Below are 17,963 nucleotides of genomic sequence, written 5' to 3'. Positions count from 1 at the left end.
AGGCTTCATGGAAGAGCACGTCCACACTCATCACGGGCCTGCTGCCTCCCTGCCACTGAGCAGTCACAGGCCACCCTGCTCACAGGCCTTGGTGACGAGAGTTTTGAATCACCAGCTTCACCTAGATGTGGGGAGGGGGCGATTGTGAAGGTGGCCGTGGGCCTTCCACGCATGGAGCCAGCAGGGTCTTTAAGTTTACACTTCATGGACCCTGTGATGGGGCTTCCGGCTGCAGCCCTGTAGCCCACGATGGTGAAGCAGGGAGCCTTTTGTTCAGAGGACTGGGGTCAGGCTCTGAGAAAGGAGGCCATTTGGTGGGTTCAGGTCATTTTTTGTTCAGGAAGCCTTTCCTGGGCTGATTGCTAGGGCTGGAGAGGTAAGTAGGGCACTGTTCCAGCTCCCAGGGAGCTCAGGCTGAAGGGCTGTGTGCAGGAAGTAGTCTGGCGCATGCTGTGGACATGTGGGGCTTAGGGAGAGTGGCCACCTGGGCTGAGAAAGTCCAGAACTAGCATACAGTCTCTAGATTCTCCATTGGTTCTCTCTCTCTCCATCCAGGCTGCCTTAGCACCAGAGTGAGGACAGTAGGTAGGGATTCTCACCCTCCCAGAGAGCCCAGACGTTGAGGCAGTGGGGCATCGGGGCCTGTGGCTCAGCATCCCCTGGTCATTCTTCCCCTTAGGAGAGTTGGGGGTTTGATGGCAGCTAGATTTCCAGGATGCTCAAACCCTAGCCTGAACCTCAGGGCCCTCCCTGCCCAGGCCCTACCTGGAGAATCCGCCTGGCCTCTGAAAGAGCTTGGGTGCCTGTTGGAGTCTAGAGGGCTAGAATGGCCCTTGTCCCAGGCTTAAGAAAGGGCACCAAAGGCAACTGCTCAACAGTGTGAGTGACTTTGTTAGTGACCTTAACTTAGGCATAGCCACTCACCAAGCTGCTTCAAATACTTCACAGTTTGCCTTTAACAAAGTTTTGTAGACTGCAAACGCTTCCCTAGAGACTCACCTTCCCCATCTGTGATGCCACGCTCCTAAGCTGGTCCTGAAAAGCTGGATGCCCGGTCACTCTATGTTCATTGCCCCTTCCAAGATAGTTGTGCTGTATTCAGCTACCTTGAGAGAGGTTAGCTCAGGAGTAGAACAGGAATGGATTGTGGATGACAAGGGCCCACCATTTTCCTGCTCTTAGGCTCATGGAGAGTCCGTCCAGACCTCCCCTGTCCCTCATTGAACCAGAGAAGGCTCAGCATAACGGGAAGAAGAGAGGGCATGGGTTGCAGAGCCGGGCAGCCCTGGAGCACCCATGGCCAGCACAGGGCCCAGCAGAGTGGGCATACAACAAGGGTTGACTTCGCCCCCTGAGCAGTGGAGAGGGTGCTAGACGGAAGCCACGCTTCTGCAAGCATGAGTACCTGCTGCCCCCAGCCCTAGACTGAGTGCCAGGGAGCAAAGATGTGCCCCCCTTCCCTAGTGTGAAGAATTCAGAGGTGAGAGGTCCGTGTGGAAGGGTAGTGTGATACTGGAGAACAGATCTTGAAGAGATCTGGTCTGAGCTAGACCTTGATGGCTGGGTAGAAGTGGGAAGAAGAGAGGCCCCGAGGAAGCCGTCTAGGGGCCAGCCATGAGGTAAACCAGCTCTGGCACAGACCTTCCTTCCTTTCTGTGCCACGTTATTCAATGTTAGGGCCAGGAGACCCAGAAAGGAGTGATTGCATGGAAGCTGGACCCAGACAGTCATCTGGGGGCCCTGTTGGGGTTTTGCAAGGGGGCCTATGGGCTCTGGGCTTTGGCCTGGGACTGCCTGCTGCTCCATTATGTTGGTAGAAGACGGCCCTCCTCCTGGGGCAGGAATCCATCTCTGTCAGGTCCCTCTGGTGGCAGTCTGGGGCTTCTGATTTGGGGTGAATTTCTTTCTTTCTTTCTTTCTTTCTTTCTTTTTTTTAATTTTTAATATTTTTTATTTTTTGAGAGGGAGAGTAAGAAGGAAGGGGCAGTGGGGCGCCTGGGTGGCTCAGTCGGTTGGGCGGCCGACTTCAGCTCAGGTCATGATCTCGCGGTCTGTGAGTTCGAGCCCCGCGTCGGGCTCTGTGCTGACAGCTCAGAGCCTGGAGCCTGTTTTGGGTTCTGTGTCTCCCTCTCTCTGACCCTCCCCCGTTCATGCTCTGTCTCTCTCTGTCTCAAAAATAAATAAAAATTAAAAAAAAAAAAAAGGAAGGGGCAGAGAAAAGGGGGGACAGAAGATCCAAAGCAGGCTCTATGCTGACAGGCTGACAGCGGGGTTCAAACTCATGATGGTGAAAACATTATCGGAGCTGAAGTCTGAAGCTCAACCCACTGAGTCACCCAGGCGCCCTGATTTTGGGTGAACTTCTAAAGCCTGGTGCAGATTATGGTTTTACTGGTCCAGCTTGAGTTTGAATCCTGGCTCTGCCACCGTCCTGCTGGGTGACCTTGGGCATGTTACCTCCTCCTCGAGCCCTAGTGTTCTCATTTCCAAAATGGGATAAAGTCCCCCTGCCTCACACATGAGACAGTGGCTCCACCCAAGTCCTGAGATGTAGAGGCACTTGGCAGGTCCCTCCCTGTGTCCATGGTAACGGTGGGGGGGGGGGGGTACTGGGGTTGGGAGAATGTGCGAGGAAAGGCCAAGAAAGATCAGCTCCAAGGATGGCTTCCCCAGCACTACTGCCCAGACCACATGGAGCCCATGAGCCCCTCGACACCAGGGACGCCCATCAGAATCCAGATGAGGCTCTTGTCCCCCGGGAGCCTGCTCCTCCCCAGGCTGTGGCTACAGGCCTTCTCTGCCCGCGGCCCCAGCTGTGCCTGGGCCCTGTCATTGGTGAGCCTTTGCCCAGGGGGAAACTGAGCCCCCCCCCCCCCCCGGGGACCACAGGGTCTGATCTGTGGCCATCTGCTCCCCCACCAGGAGTGGCCTGCAGCGCCATCCTCATGTACACATTCTGCACCGACTGTTGGCTCATCGCCGTGCTCTACTTCACCTGGCTGGCGTTTGACTGGAACACGCCCAAGAAAGGTGAGAGCACAGCCTCCCAGCCCCACCCCCTCGCCCTTGGGACGCTCCCTCCTGCCCACCGTGAACTTCCTCAGCGTGAGTGCCGCCCCTTTTTCCTTAGCACTTACTGAGGGGAAAGCCTGGAGCCAGCCTAGGGGGTGGTCTGAGGGGTTAAAAGCCCCTCAGAGGGCACCACTCAGGTCCTCAGAGGAGCCCCCATTCAGTCAAGGGTTTGCATAACGTGAGGGAACAAAGGTGGCAAAGGGCCTGGCAGGAAGCGGGGAGGAGATGCTCCACAGGGTGGTAGGCCCCCAACTCAGGGTTTCACAGGGGCTCTGTCTTATCTGCCTTGCCCACGCGTCACCCGCCCCTACTCCCACTCCTTCTCAATGCTGTATTTTGTTTCCTGGAAGGTGGCAGGAGATCACAGTGGGTCCGAAACTGGGCTGTGTGGCGCTACTTTCGAGACTACTTTCCCATCCAGGTAAAGACTTGTGGGTGTTACCTTGGGTATCAGGACAGAAATGGTTGAGAAATCGGAACTTAAGCCTTAATTCATCCATTCACAGTTACCAAGTGTGCTCAGCTGAACCATGTGACCGCTTCCACTATGAACATATGTTCATATTCTACCCCAACTGATGCAGGATTTGAGGCAATTTGGGATACATACAGTGTGATACCGGGTAAAAGGAAAAGTCAAGACTTGAAGGAAAAAATACTAGTATTTCAGCCATACGAATCCAATAAAGTTGCAGAGGTTGAGCTTCGTGGTCAACTCTGAGCTTCCTGGCAGCCAGGGCAAACGTGGAAACATGATAGTTGTTGGTTTTTATTTTGGGAAAGGAAGAAGCTTGCAAGTTTCTTGGGGAAACAAGACTTGTTCTAGCATTTGGGTAAAAGAGGTTTCAGACACTGAGATCCTTCGTGATGGAAGGAGCACACGCAATAGATATTATGGCCGTTGCTTGTCTGCCTTTGAGTCAATATTAAAGGCACAACTTAAAATGGCAGTGATTTATCAAGATCAACACTAAGGTAGTTTCAAGTCCATCTGACCTGAACCACGGGCGCAACTTAAAGCAGTAAGTGTGGGGGGCTTTTTTTCCTTCTGAAGCTCTTGAAGAGTATCGCTTCTCTCGGCCAGTTGCAGGTAGGTCGCTGGGGCTCATGACCCTGGGAATTAGGGCCCAGGAAATGAGATGTGCAGTGAAAGAAGAGCGAGGCCCTGGTTGCTGAAGTGCTCAGAGGAGGCTTCTGGAGGACGTGCTCCTAGAACTCCATCTTAAAGAGGAGTAGCACCGAAGAGGCATGGAAACCAATGAGCACATAGGCACCTGAGTTTGAGAAGAAGTCTGGAGTGTGGGGGATCTTGAAGAGGTAGAGTGGAGAAGGAGGATCTCCATTTATTGGGAGCTTTCTAGAAACCAGCACCTTTCTTCAAGGAGTTCCCTTTAACCCCCACAGTGCCCTGTGAGCGGGTATTCATTTTATCCCCCTTTCACAGAAGAAAAGCCTGAAGGTCAGAGAGTAATAAAGCTGAATGAAGCTAGGAGCAATTTGAGCTGAAGTTCCAATTACTGTCTTGCCTCAAGTCTGGACTGTTCCCATCACAGCACACTGTCTCCCTATACGGCAGAGCTGTAGGAAATAAGCTCACGTAGGTACTCAGGCTTCCCTCAGGCTTGGAGGATGTAGGCTCGAAGAGCCCAGTGTGACCTTCAGTGAGGCACCGTCCCTACCAGCATGCAGTCTCCCCATAGTCTCCCCAACGTAGTCTAAACCTAAGTTGGTCTCTGAGTTTCCTTTCTTCTGTATCATTGGCTGCTCTGGTACACACTGGTCTTCTAAGCACCTGTCTTCTCTGGGGCCAACCTCAAGGTCCTGATGGTATAAATGGTGGCTTGGTCTGGACTTTTTCTCATCTTTTTCTGGCCGTCGGCCGATAGTTTACAAGCCAGGCTGGCAAGGCAGAGGCATGCGGGCCATGGTGCATGTGGGCAATGCTGGGGGGGTTGTAGCTAACTCTGGCAGAATCCTAAAGGTTTTTCCTGCAGGGGAAAGACCTGTCTGGCCAGCTCGCTGAGCATCCCAGCGCTGGCACACCCTAGCTGCTTAGGGTAACCCAGCAGAAGGCAGTGGGGTTTGAAAAGCAGAAGCAGTGTGTGTGAGAGTGAATGTGTGCAGGGTGGTGTATGTTTGCTGTTGTGAGTCAGCGACTAGACATCCTGGCATGCTGCCCGGAGGAGGTGGCCAGGTAACCCTCCATTCCTCCACTGTACTCAGTATTGGGAGGGCGTGCCCTTTGCACACCCCAGTCTGAGCCAGTTTCCCCAGGATCCTGGGGGCCAGAGTTCCCACTCCTGCCTTTCCCTGACTCCATCTCTCTGGCTGCAGGGGGTTCAAGGCTGTTGTTGCTGGGACAATACTGTGTCATAAGACCCAACCCGCTCAGTCTGGAAGTGAGAAAACTGAGTCCCAAAGAGGGGCCGGGTCCAGTCCAGGTTGCACGGGAAGTCTGTGCCAGCCTTAGTACTAGAATGCAAGCCCCAGGCTTTTCCCCACTAAATTCCCATTGCCTGTTTCTCTGGAAGAGCTGCAATGCCGGATTTCCCCATTGGATTGAGCCCCACTTCCTGGGTCTCCCTCTCTCTGCCTGCGGTTAGAGACCTGGGTCAGGTTCCTGCTCTGTCACTCTATTCATTGACCAACAGCTTTTGTTCCCTGTACAGCCCCGGGCTCTGTGCGAGGCATGGGGACACATAGGAGTCAGCCCTGGTCCCGTTTAGGTGGGCTCACGATCTGGCAGATTCTGCTAGACTGTCACTTTCTGTCCGTGGGACCACAAGACACACTTTCTCAACTCGCTGAGCCTCGTTAGCCTCACTTGCAAAATGGAGCTGTTATTATAATAAAAAGTAGTCAATTATGATTGGATGTGAGGGATTATGGCCTCTGTTCTCTCTGCTGGCACCCTTACCTCAGGGGCCAGGCCCCAGTGATTAGAGCAGCCTATCCCTCTGGAAACTTCCTCAAGGCCAGTAGCCTCCTCCACCCAGAACAGGATGACCCAGTGACCCTTGGTCAAAGCTGGGACAAACAGGTGCCCCTCCCGCTGATGTCCACATTTCCAAAAGAACCAAAACAAACCCTGTGTCCCTTTTCACACTTCCATTCCAAGAATTCACCTGGGAGTTGGAGCTGCAGGGCACATGTGAGCTGGCCCTGGGATGGCCCCTAGGCACCAGGACCAAAGCCAGCCTGGGCATGAGGCAGGCCAGGGCATTGAGCCTCAGCCTGGGCTCTGCGCTTACCTATTGGTGATCTTGGCCCAGCCCCTGATCCTCAGGGCTTCAGGCTCCTCTTCTGTGTAGGGAGGGTTTGGCCTTGGTGTCTTCACGTCAGGGCTGACGCCCTGTGGTGTTCTGTGTGGCCCTTCTGGTCCTCCCCCTTCTCCTGGCGTCATATCAGTGGTTATGGAATGATCTCTAGCTGTACGCACCCACCCACACCTCCCCACTCCCTTCTTTGCTTGGCGCTTTGCCACTAGAGCAGCTCAGTGAGCCCTCAGAGCCTCCCTTCTCCCCGCGCAGGAGAGCTCATGTGTTAGCGGCAGCCACCAGGACCACCAGCTACCTGGAGGAGGAGAGGAAGTGCCTGGGTCACTAATCCCTGAGGAATAGGCAGGATCTTTGGAGAGGAGATTAGGAAAGACTCTCTGAGCTTAGAATTATCTATCTGTCCATCTGCTCATTTCCCAGACGGTCCTACTGAGGCCCAGGGAGGAGGGACTGTCCCGAGGTCCCAGAGCAAGGCAGGAGCAGGGCAGGTATAGGAACCAAAGCTGTTGGCTTCAGGGCCCATGTTCTCCCTCCTATGTTCCTCTGCCTTCGTGCAATGCTGTGTAAGCTTAGGCAAGTCTCTGCTCCTCTCTGGTTCTGAATTTCTTCCTCTGGTGCCAGGGTACAACAAGCCTATCTGCGCACCTTTCTTGCCCTAGGAGGCAGCGTGGGAGAAGCAACTTGCCAGGATGTGTTCCTCACTCATGTTAGCAAGCAGGCCTGGCCTGGGAAACTTCTGGGGCTGCGACTCTGCCATGGGAAACAGGGGACACAGGAGCCAGCGTGTCAGTGCCTTCCTTCTCCCTCCAGAATGGACGCTCTGTCCAGCCTTGGGGGGCAGGGGAGTGTGGCATGAAGACAGATCATAGCCGACCAGATGCCTGTTCTTCCGGTGACTGCCCCAAGGGCCGTTAACCTGCAGTGTACCTCGGGGTAGCACACTTAACCAAGCGCCCCACCAGATAGACACATGGGGGGAGGTGATTTAAAGAGCCAGCTGGGCTTCCACCAGGTGGCGCACTTGATCCCAGTGGCTCAGAGAAAAGCCCACTGGGTGGCCTGGTCTAGAGGTGGGGTAGGATTCGCTGCAATCTCCTTTCTCTAGGCCTCGGTCTCTACCTTGTGATCAAAGAAATGGCCTAGGTCAAGGCTCCTCCAGCCCATTCTAGGTCTTGGACTCCCAGACCCAGCATTCAGTCTGGAGCAGGTCACCAATGTGGTGCTGGCTGCTCAGTTCTTACCTTGACGCCATCCCATCGCCTAGAAGCCAGCCCCAGGGTCCACTTTACTGCGAGCTAGTGTGGTGGGCATACCTGCTCCTCAGGAGGCAAAATCTCGGAGCAGTTTCCTTGCAAGGCTCGTGTAAAGCCAGGCCCCCTTTACAACCCCTCGCTGCCCCCTACCCAATAGTCAGGACCTACACTGCTGCTGTTTCCCGTTTACGTAGGGGGCAGCTTCGAGTTGGTTGAGTTCTTGAACAACTTGAATGCGCTTGCCAAAGGCAAAGAGGAAGAGGAAGAGGAAGGAAGGCCCAAGCAACAGCGGGTGAAACTCATAGGGTGTTGCTCGCGCACATTCTGGCAGTTACCAAACTGGGAATGGTGCCGGCCACCATCGACACCGTCCCCCTCAAGGCCTCTGTCACCTGAAGATTCAGATGTCAGCTTCCCAGGGCCAGCCACCAGCACCCCCTCGCCCCAGATTGAGCACAAGATCCTTCCCTCAGATGGGGGTTCCCAAACCTGGAGTCGTGGTAAATCCGGGCTCCTGACATTCTGCTGTTGGCCCGTGCCTTGCCTCTTGCTGGCACCAGTGCAGGGACGTGGGTACTTTCAAACACAGCAAGTAGGAATGTTATCGGTGTCACCCCTCTAAAGGCAGGGCAGCCCACAAGACCAAAATGTTCAAACCCTTTGACCCAGGAATTGTATTTCTAGAAGTTTGTCAAACAATCAGATATGTGGACAAAAATAAGATACTTATGGAAGCATTCTTTCTGAAGGAAATTTTAGAAGGTTTTTAAAGATCCATCAATCGGAGTTTGATTATAATTCTATTTTGTACAGCATAGCTGTATGACAGAATAATGCAGCCATGAGAGACATGTTAATGAGGGATCGTGGTAGGAAAAATAGTTGTGATATGCTTGGTAGAAAAATGATATCAACCATGTGCCCTTAATTTTGTGGTTTTTAAAAAAGAGCATGTGTATTTGAGTGACAAAAGGATTCAACACATCAGAGTGGTTTATCAGGATTGGAGATAGGACAGGTACTTTGGATTTTCTTTTTACTTCCCTGTATTTAAACACAAATTTGTTAATGTTTATTTTTATTTTTGAGAGAGAGACAGAGTGTGAATGGGGGAAGGACAGAGAGAGCACCAGGCTCCAAGCTGTCAGCACAGAGCTGACACAGGGCTTGAACCCACGAACCATGAGATCAGGACCTAAGTCAAAGTGGGACGCTTAACCGACTGAGCCATCCAGGCGCCTCTCCCGTATTTTTTAAAAAATGTTTATTTGTATTTGAAAGAGAGAGAAAGAGAGAGTGGGGGAGAGGCAGAGAGAGAGAGAGAGAGAGAGAGAGAGAGAGAGAGAGAGAGAATTCTAAGCAGGCTCTGCACTGTTAGCACAGAGCCCGATGTGGGGCTAAAACTCACAAACTGTGAGACCAAGAGTGGGATGCTTAACCAACTGAGCCACCCAGGTGCCCCTTTTCCTGTATTTTTTAAATGCTCTATGATTATTTATTACTTGTCTAATCAGAAAAGAAGTGATGTTTTCTGAGCCAAATGCCCTTGCTTTCCATCCCTTTCAGTGCCTCTACCCCTACCAAGTTCCTTGCAATGCTGGGTAGGTGCCTCAGGGTATAGGGAAACTATACCACCCACCCCACCCTCCAGGCCACCAGCCCCAGGGGAGGGGGCAGCCGTCATGGAAGCCAGTCCTTCTTCAGAGCATCCCAGCTTTGTTGATAGTACCACAGGTCAGCTGCCTGGCCGTACAGCTGATCCCCCACCCCCACTGCGGCCGGCACAGGGCTATTGCTTGCCTGACTCCCCAGCAACGCAGCTGAGCCTTGCTGCCTGGAAGGAAGTTTCCATTCAGGCCAGCTGCATTGTCCCTTTTCTGCCCTAACCGAAGGATGTGGACTTTACCCCAACGAAAACTGGACACCCCTCTTTATCTGAGAGCGGCAGGGGTTGGATGAGGAGAATGGGTCCAGGAGGAGAGCAGGGTACAGATAAGGGGACCTGTTGTGTCTGGCTGGAGAAGTAAGGGCATTGAGAGAGAAAGTTTCCCCCTCCCTTCCTGGGGACTCACAGTCGAAATGCCAATTGCCAAGAGTCTGAGGTCAGGTGTGCAGAGACCCTCCGGTCCTTCAGGCCCAGAGTCTCATCGGGCATGACACACACAGTCCTTCCCCTGTCTCCTGGGCGTGCCCCGGTACCCTTCTCCTGGCAGTTCCCTCTGACCTGAGTTTTACCCTGCAGCTGGTGAAGACACACAACCTGTTGACCACCAGGAACTACATCTTTGGATACCACCCCCATGGCATCATGGGCCTGGGTGCCTTCTGTAACTTCAGCACAGAGGCCACAGAAGTGAGCAAGAAGTTCCCCGGCATAAGGCCCTACCTGGCCACGCTGGCCGGCAACTTCCGGATGCCGGTGCTGAGGGAATACCTGATGTCTGGAGGTGAGAATCTGCCTGCCCCTGCTGTACTCTTGTTCAGGCCTGAGCCTTTCCACTGAGCAAGGTGATAGAGAGGTCAGGAAGCCCACATACCGTGCCCCAGCGGCTGGTCCTGTGCTCAGAGGTGCAGTCGGCCATAGGCATGGTGGGTCAGGGCCGAGCAGGGTCATTCATGCATCCTTCAGGATTCGGTTTCAATAACATCTTCCCTACGATGCTTGCTCTGACTCCTTTTCTGGGCAACCCAGCCCCTGTGCTGCCCTTGGCACAACCTAATCACTCTCTGTGGATCTGTCCTTATCCACCGGCCTGCGACCCCTGCCACCCTGATTCGCTGGGATCCCCAGCACCTAGCAATAGCCTGGCAGTGTTAGGACCTCAGGGAATGTTTGCCAAATGAACAAGGTCCCTAAACAACCTTGTATCATTATCTCCATTTTACACATAAGTAAGCCAAGGCTCAGAAAAAGAAATAGCTTATGCAGGGCCATACAGCTTCTAGTGGCTGGGTTAGGTCTGGAGCCTAAGGCCAGGGCTCTTTCTGTTTATGTTTGGCTGTATGAAGGGGGTAGGGAGTGCATTTATGGGCAGCCCTGACTCTATGTCCTTCTCCCTGCCAGGCATTTGCCCTGTGAACAGGGACACCATAGACTACTTGCTTTCAAAGAATGGGAGTGGCAATGCCATCATCATCGTAGTGGGGGGTGCAGCCGAGTCCCTGAGCTCCATGCCTGGCAAGAACGCAGTCACTCTGCGCAATCGCAAGGGCTTTGTAAAACTGGCCCTACGCCACGGGTAAGTGCCTCCTGCACACACTTGCACACGCGTGCACACCAGCATGCACATGCATGCACAGCCCTCCAAAGCTTTGTTTGGCCCAAACAAAGCAACTCCTTGCTCCTAGAAGCAAGGCCCAAACCCCAGGAAGGCATAGATGGGAATTTGCCATCCTGTGGGAGAGGAGAGGTTGGATGCCAGAGCTTCAGACCAAGTTTGCCCAAGTGTAGCCTGAGTGTCTGAGTGGGGCAGAGATGCAGCCTGTGTTTCCTGGGCTCCTGCAGGTGGGCTACAGGCCAAGCTCAGGTGCAAGACTGTGCCCTGGGGCCAAATAAGTCATGCTGCTGGGAGTTCAGAGGCCAGCAGTTAGGGTGTGACTGACTCTGGCTTCTCCTTTCCAGAGCTGACCTGGTTCCCATCTACTCCTTCGGGGAGAATGAAGTATACAAGCAGGTGATCTTTGAAGAGGGCTCCTGGGGCCGATGGGTCCAGAAGAAGTTCCAGAAGTACATTGGCTTTGCCCCGTGCATCTTCCATGGCCGAGGCCTCTTCTCCTCTGACACCTGGGGGCTGGTGCCCTACTCCAAGCCCATCACTACCGTTGGTGAGCTCCCCTGCCTGCAGCCCCTGAACTCGAGGTGCCCCACTGCTAGTTTGTGGTAGAGTTAAGATTCACATGCAGGCCCTCTGGCTCTGATGTCCATGCTCTAAACCACGCAGCTGTGGACATGTTTGGGTGCTGATGGGAACGGCCAGTGGGGGTGGAGATAGTTCCATCACTGTGAGCCAAGCAGTGCCAGATGAGAAAACAAGACTTAACGGTCCGTGTTTGCAGGGCCCAGGAGTCTGTCAGGGAAGATCAGGAAGACCAGTCTGTCAAGCAAAGACCAGGAGGGGGTGTGAGGGGAATGTACAGGGTGCTCTGGGGGGTGGCAGTGGACCTCCGAGAAGCGGTGACTCTTCCACTTCTAACTGAATAGGAATTATCTAGCAAAAGACAGGAGGAAGAGAGGTTTTTTTTTTTTTTTTGTCAGAAACATTAGCTTAAGTGAAGTTCCCGCAGCGAGATTGTATAGATTTTTGAGGAACAGAAAGAAAAACATCAACATGACTGGAGCATAGTCCTCTGAGAAGTATAGCAAAAACTGGCAGCACTTGTCCCTCAGCTGTGTTGTTCTGGGTGTGTGTGTGTGTGTGTGTGTGTGTGTGTGTGTGTGTCTCACAAGCCAGAGATCACACAAAAGTGTGTAGGCCGCAAGCCATGGACTTTAGGGGCCAAAGCTCACGTAGATACTTTGAGTTATCAGGGTCAAGGTGTTTTGCTTTGTATTTGTACAAAGACTAACTGCCTGCATCTTAGGTGACAGGACCCAGACTCACTCTTGACTCTTGTCACGTGCAAATCCTATACCAGGTCTGACCACTCTGAGGCAGCAGGGACATATCCATGCACACGTGTGGCTGGAGAGGGACAGGCTCCTGTGGGCAGCGTGAACTAGTTTGCTCTTCACCTTAAGAATGGAAAGCTACTGGAGGGCTTTGGGGAGGAGAGGTTCAGAGTTGCATTTTAAAGTGATTCTTGGGCTGCTGGATAGAAAATGGGTTAGAAGGGTCAAAAATGGAAGCCACAAGACCAATGCGGGATGCCCCTGTGGTAGCCACTAGGGACAAAGGGAACGGCAGTGGTGATGAGAGAAGGGCATGCACTTGGGAGAAGTTTCCGAAATGTCTTTGCCAGGACTTTGGGATGAGTTGAATATGGAGATGCAGAAAATAAAGCAATGGATGGATGTATGAATGTTGGGCTCCTCCTCCCTCGGCACACTTTTCAAAGCATGTCATGTGATTTCAAAATCCTAATCAAAGTCCTATGAGGAAGGAGCCCCATGTGACAGGTGAGGGAACTGAGGCTCAGAGAGGCAAAGTGACTTGCCTGGAGCAGACCAAGAGCAAAGCCATTACTCGGTCCCATAACTCTTACATGGGACCTTCCAACTGAGTGCCTTCGGAGCAGCCAGTGTTGATCCCACCTGCTGCTTAGTGACTGTGTGGCCTGAGGCAGGTCCCTTCCCGTGCCCTGGAGCCTCCCATCTTCTCCCCTGTAACAGGGACAACCTGAGGTGGAGCACATTTGGCACAGTTCCTGGCACATGGTTGGCACGTAGTGCAGGGTCACTGCTATCAACATCATGGTAGACTGTCAGGGGGGCCCGAGTGGATTGACTAACCAGAGGCCTCTGCCCCATCCCTGCAGTGGGTGAGCCCATCACCATCCCCAAGCTGGAGCACCCAACCCAGCAGGACATAGACCTGTACCACAGCATGTACATGGAGGCCCTGGTGAAGCTCTTCGACAAGCACAAGACCAAGTTCGGCCTCCCGGAGACTGAGGTTCTGGAGGTGAACTGAGCCTGCCCTCAGGGGCCAGCTCCTAGGAGGAACCAGCTACAAATCGTTTTCTACCAAGTTCTCGAATGCTTTTTTGTTCTGTAAATTTGGAAGCGTCATGGGTGTCTGTGGGTTATTTAAAAGAAATTATAATAATTTTGTTAAACCATTACAAATGTTAGGTCTTTTTTAATAAGGAAAAAGTGAATATTTCCAACTCTTTTAGTTCCAATTTGTCCTGTTCTAGGTGGTGGCTGACGCATTTGGGCCTTTATGGTTTCTCAAGCAATCCTTCTTCTTCCTTCCCCAAAATTACAGACAAAACTCAGTCCTGGTTAACTGGGAAAGAAGGACAGCCATTGGTGACTCAGACCGGGGTTAGGTTATCTTCTTTTTACTTGCAGGATGAGGGCCAGGAGCCACTTCTAATACAAACACCTCTATTCTAAAATACCTACCCCACACTTAACTGCCGGCCTGGCCCCTCCTACCAAGGGGAAGACCTGGAGGGCACAGTTGTCCCCAACTTGAAGAGTGCAGTAATGAGCATCTGGAATGCTCCAGCTCCAGTCCAGTTAGTCTTTTAAATCTGAGGCCTCCAGGGTAAGAACCAGGGTGGCAATCAGCCTGTGCTAGGGACAGCGCTGTCCCAGATGCACCGCCTCCAGGATTAGTCAGCCACCATGTTGTAGTTGGAGTGACTAGTCTTCCACAGGGTGCTGACAACATGTGCCCAGGACAGACCTGGACTTGGCCTGATTCACATGTTTCCCAGTGGCCTCGGTTTGTTTAGCCCATAACCCAAGTATGAGTGTGAGGAAAGGGTCCCTCTTCCTGTTCACAGAGGGGCCTGGCCTTCTGAGCAGCACATTGGTCTTAAGACAGGAGGCCCCCGAACCCAAGCCTCACATATTTGTGCCTTTCTGAGAGGGGAGGAACCAGGGAAGAAACCCAGCCCCTCTGTGTGTTCTGTTTTCTCTTGATGAGATGATTGTCCCATGTCACACTTTTGTAAATTCCAAAATGAATAAACGAAAACGAGAGTTCTCTGTGAGTTATTGCTGGGACTTCACCTGCATCTTGCCCCTGACACTTGGGGAGGCTATGGTCCCATCTGGGCTCCCTGCCAAGCCTTTCCCCTTGCTCCTTTGGTCTACGTGGTCTACACGCCGTACGGTAGTATTGGTTATCTTTTCCTGCGTAACATATGACTCCACAACACAGTGGCTTCACACAACACTGTGTCCACCACACAATCTGAGAGTCAGTAGCCGAGGTATAGCTTAGCAGAACCCTCTCCCTCAGGGCCTCTCGCAAGGCTACAGTCAAGATAACCAGACAGGCGGTGGTCATCCTCATGCTTGACCAGGGGAGGACCCACTTCCAAGGTCATTCACGCGGCTGTTGGCAGCGTTCACTTCCTCACTGGCTATTGCCCAGAGGCCACTCTTGCTTGCTTGCCACACGGGCCTTTCCATGGAGTAGTTCATGGAACACAACATGGCAGCTGGCTTCATCAGAGAGAGTAAGCAGAAAGAGCCAGAGAGAGAGTGTGCAAGGTGGAAGTCACGTTCTCTTATAACTTCATCTCGGATGTGATATCCTGTCACTTTTGCCGTATTCTCCCCATTAGATCCAACTCACACTCAAGAGGATGATACACTGAATGAATGCCTAGAGGCAAGGGTCTTGGAGCCCCCTCACAGCTGTCTACTGTGTGTGGCAGAGGGTTACTGTCCACTTTTAAGGTCCTGAGATGGCGGAACTAGAAGGGTCCTCCGTGGATCACGCAAGCCATGTTCCTTGCCTCTGGCCTCAGTTATACCACAAAGAGGGAGAGCTAGCCTGCTGTTACTTTAATGATTTCATGCCACACCCGGGTCCCCCAAGATGCCACCTCTCTCTGTTCTAATTCCATTTGATTCAATGAATACTACGCAGCTGGGAACCCCTCTTAGGTGAGACCAAATGACCTCATTCCAACTTTCCCACCGCCTAAGTTTCTTTGCCATTCATTCATCCACTTCAAGGACTGCTCCTCTGTGCATACAACATGGCGTGCCTGGTTGAACTGGGACCTCAATGTCAACCTGGGATTTGAAGGGTGACTAGAAGTTGGCCAGGAAGGAAATGCAGGGAAGAGCAGCAAACAAAGACAGGGGAAACAGCACTGCTGAGTTGAAGGAGGATGTGGTGGTAGATGGGTCTGCAATGGGGCTTGGCTTGGAAAGGCAGGAAAGTTGATGTCTCCAGAGTGGGCGGGAGGCCAGGCGGCAACAGGAGATACCCTCAAGGAGCAACAGAGGCTGAATTCTGTAGCACTGGGCAGTCCTTAGGCCCACAGAGTTCAGGTCAGAGGATTTCCTTGAGGATGGAGGAAAGGCCTGCTTTCTGATGACAGTTTCAGCCCCACCCCAGCCCCAGTCTGAGATTAGCCATGACCTTTAGCCTCTGGCCCCAGGCTAAGCCTGGCCCTAACCTAGGCCACCCCACAAAGATAGGCCATTACTCTCAGCAGTAATTTTTTGAAGATTCAACACCTATTGGGCATGAGAGAACTCCTTCATCTTTGCTTATGAACAGTGACAATAAGCAGGCTCCAAATACATCTAGCAGCAGCCTGTGCAGCAGCCTGTGCAGAGCAATGGGGCGGAGGGGGCGGGGGGTGGCGGTTACTCTAGGTAAATGCTGTGAACATTGCCTCTGGCTGGGAGTTGTTACCTTGAGAGAGGGAACAGGATCCTCCTTTTCCAAAACACCCTCTGCTTTTGGACTGCGGGGTTAGGGCTGTAGTCTCAGTTGGAAGGTTGTCAATTCCATGATTCTGCTTGTGGTTCACAGACCAGGCCACTAGGGGGCACTGAGGATAGCTCTGAGGCAAATGCCACACAGCTTCCCCTTTCTTTTCACATTTTGGCATTTAAGCACTCCTACTCTGGGCTAGAAGCAAGGGATAGTAAAATCATGGACTCACAAATGCTCAGAGCTAGACAGGAACTCTTCTTTTTCCAGGGTTTTAAGGTAGAAATGTAAGAGCTCTTTTTTCTTTTTTAACATGTTTACATCTATAAGACTTTCCCTAAAACTGCCTTAGCTGCATCCCATAAATTTTGGTATCTTGGGTTCTTGTTTCATTTATTCCAAAGTTCTTCCTAATTTATCTTCTGATTTCTTCATTGACTCTTTGGTTACTGAAGAGGATGTTGCTTAGTTTACACATATTTGCTATTTTCCCCAATTTCCTTTTGTCACTTATTTCAAATTTTATTTCATAGAACAAACTTTGTATGATTTCAATCTCTTTCAATTTACTGAGGCTCCTCTTATGACCAAATAGATGATCTTTCCTAGAGAATGTTCCATGTGCATTTGAGAAAAATGTGTATTCTACTCCCACTGGGATCAGTATTATAGTGGTAGTATTATAGTGGTAGTATTTTCCAGATGTCTGTTAGATCTACTTGGTTTATAGTGTTGTTCAAGTCATCTAGTTCCTTGTTGGTTTTGTCGATGGTCTGCCTAAGCATTCTATCCCTTATTGAAAATGGGGTATTGAACTACCCAAAGCAGTCTACACATTCAATGCAATCCCAATCAAAATTGCACCAGCATGTTTCTCAAAGCTAGCACAAACAATCCTAAAATTTGTATGGAACCACAAAAGACCCCGAATAGCTAAAGTAATACTGAAGAAGAAAACCAAAGCAGGAGGCATCACAATCCCAGGCTTTAGCCTCTACTACAAAGCTGTAATCATCAAGACAGTATGGTATTGGCACAAAAACAGACACATAGATCAATGGAATAGAATAGAGAACCCAGAATTGGACCCACAAATGTATGGCCAACTAATCTTTGACAAAGCAGGAAAGAGTATCCAATGGAAAAAAAAGACAGTCTCTAACAAATGGTCCTGGGAGACCTGCAGAAGAATGAAACTAGACCACTTTCTTACACCATTCACAAAAATAACCTCAAAATGGATGAAAGACCTGAATGTGAGACAAGAAACCATCAAAACCCTAGAGGAGAAAGCAGGAAACAACCTCTTTGACCTCAGCCGCAGCTATTTCTTACTCAATACATCTCCAAAGGCAAGGGAATTAAAAGCAAAAATGAACTATTGGGACCTCATCAAAATAAAAACATTCTGCACTGCAAAGGATATAATCAACAAAACTAAAAGGCAACTGATGAAATGGGAAAAGATATTTGCAAAAGACATATTGGATAAAGGGCTAGTATCCAAAATCTCTAAAGAACTTACCAAACTCCACATCCAAAAAACCAAATAATCCAGCGAAGAAATGGGCAGAAGATATGAATAGACACTTTTCCAAAGAAGACATCCAGATGGCCAACAGACACATGAAACGATGCTCAATTCATCATCAGGGAAATACAAATCAAAGCCATTTTAGCCACACAGATCAGAGTGGCTAAAATGAACAAATCAGGAGACTATAGATGCTGGTGAGGATGTGGAGAAATGGGTACCCTCTTGTACTGTAGTTGGGAATGCAAACTGGTGCGGCTGCTCTGGAAAACAGTGTGGAGGTTCCTCAAAAAATTGAAAATAGATCTACCCTATGACCCAGCAATAGCACTGTGAGGAATTTACCCAAGGGATACAGGCATGCTGATGCATAGGGGCACTTGTACCCCAATGTTTATAGCAGCACTTTCAACAATAGCCAAATTATGGAAAGCGTCTAAATGTCCATCAACTGATGAATGGATAAAGAAGATGT

At 51.3% G+C, this 17,963-nt stretch overlaps 1 protein-coding gene across 1 annotated transcript in view; it reads left to right on the top strand.

Annotated features, from left to right (window-relative positions):
* DGAT2 (diacylglycerol O-acyltransferase 2) overlaps positions 1 to 14,258 on the top strand; it is a 32,160-nt gene extending 17,902 nt beyond the window's left edge. The window contains exons 3-8 of the mRNA XM_042959116.1: positions 2,923 to 3,030; positions 3,423 to 3,493; positions 9,846 to 10,050; positions 10,668 to 10,842; positions 11,226 to 11,428; positions 13,079 to 14,258. Of these exons, the coding sequence (XP_042815050.1) occupies positions 2,923 to 3,030; positions 3,423 to 3,493; positions 9,846 to 10,050; positions 10,668 to 10,842; positions 11,226 to 11,428; positions 13,079 to 13,233 (917 nt within the window). The 3' untranslated portion in view covers positions 13,234 to 14,258. The remainder of the gene's footprint in view (positions 1 to 2,922; positions 3,031 to 3,422; positions 3,494 to 9,845; positions 10,051 to 10,667; positions 10,843 to 11,225; positions 11,429 to 13,078) is intronic.
* Positions 14,259 to 17,963: the final 3,705 nt, after the last annotated feature.

Source organism: Panthera tigris, chromosome D1 (genome assembly GCF_018350195.1).
Source record: "Panthera tigris isolate Pti1 chromosome D1, P.tigris_Pti1_mat1.1, whole genome shotgun sequence".
NCBI classification, from domain to species: Eukaryota; Metazoa; Chordata; class Mammalia; order Carnivora; family Felidae; genus Panthera; species Panthera tigris.
This window is presented reverse-complemented; position numbering and strand designations above follow the sequence as displayed.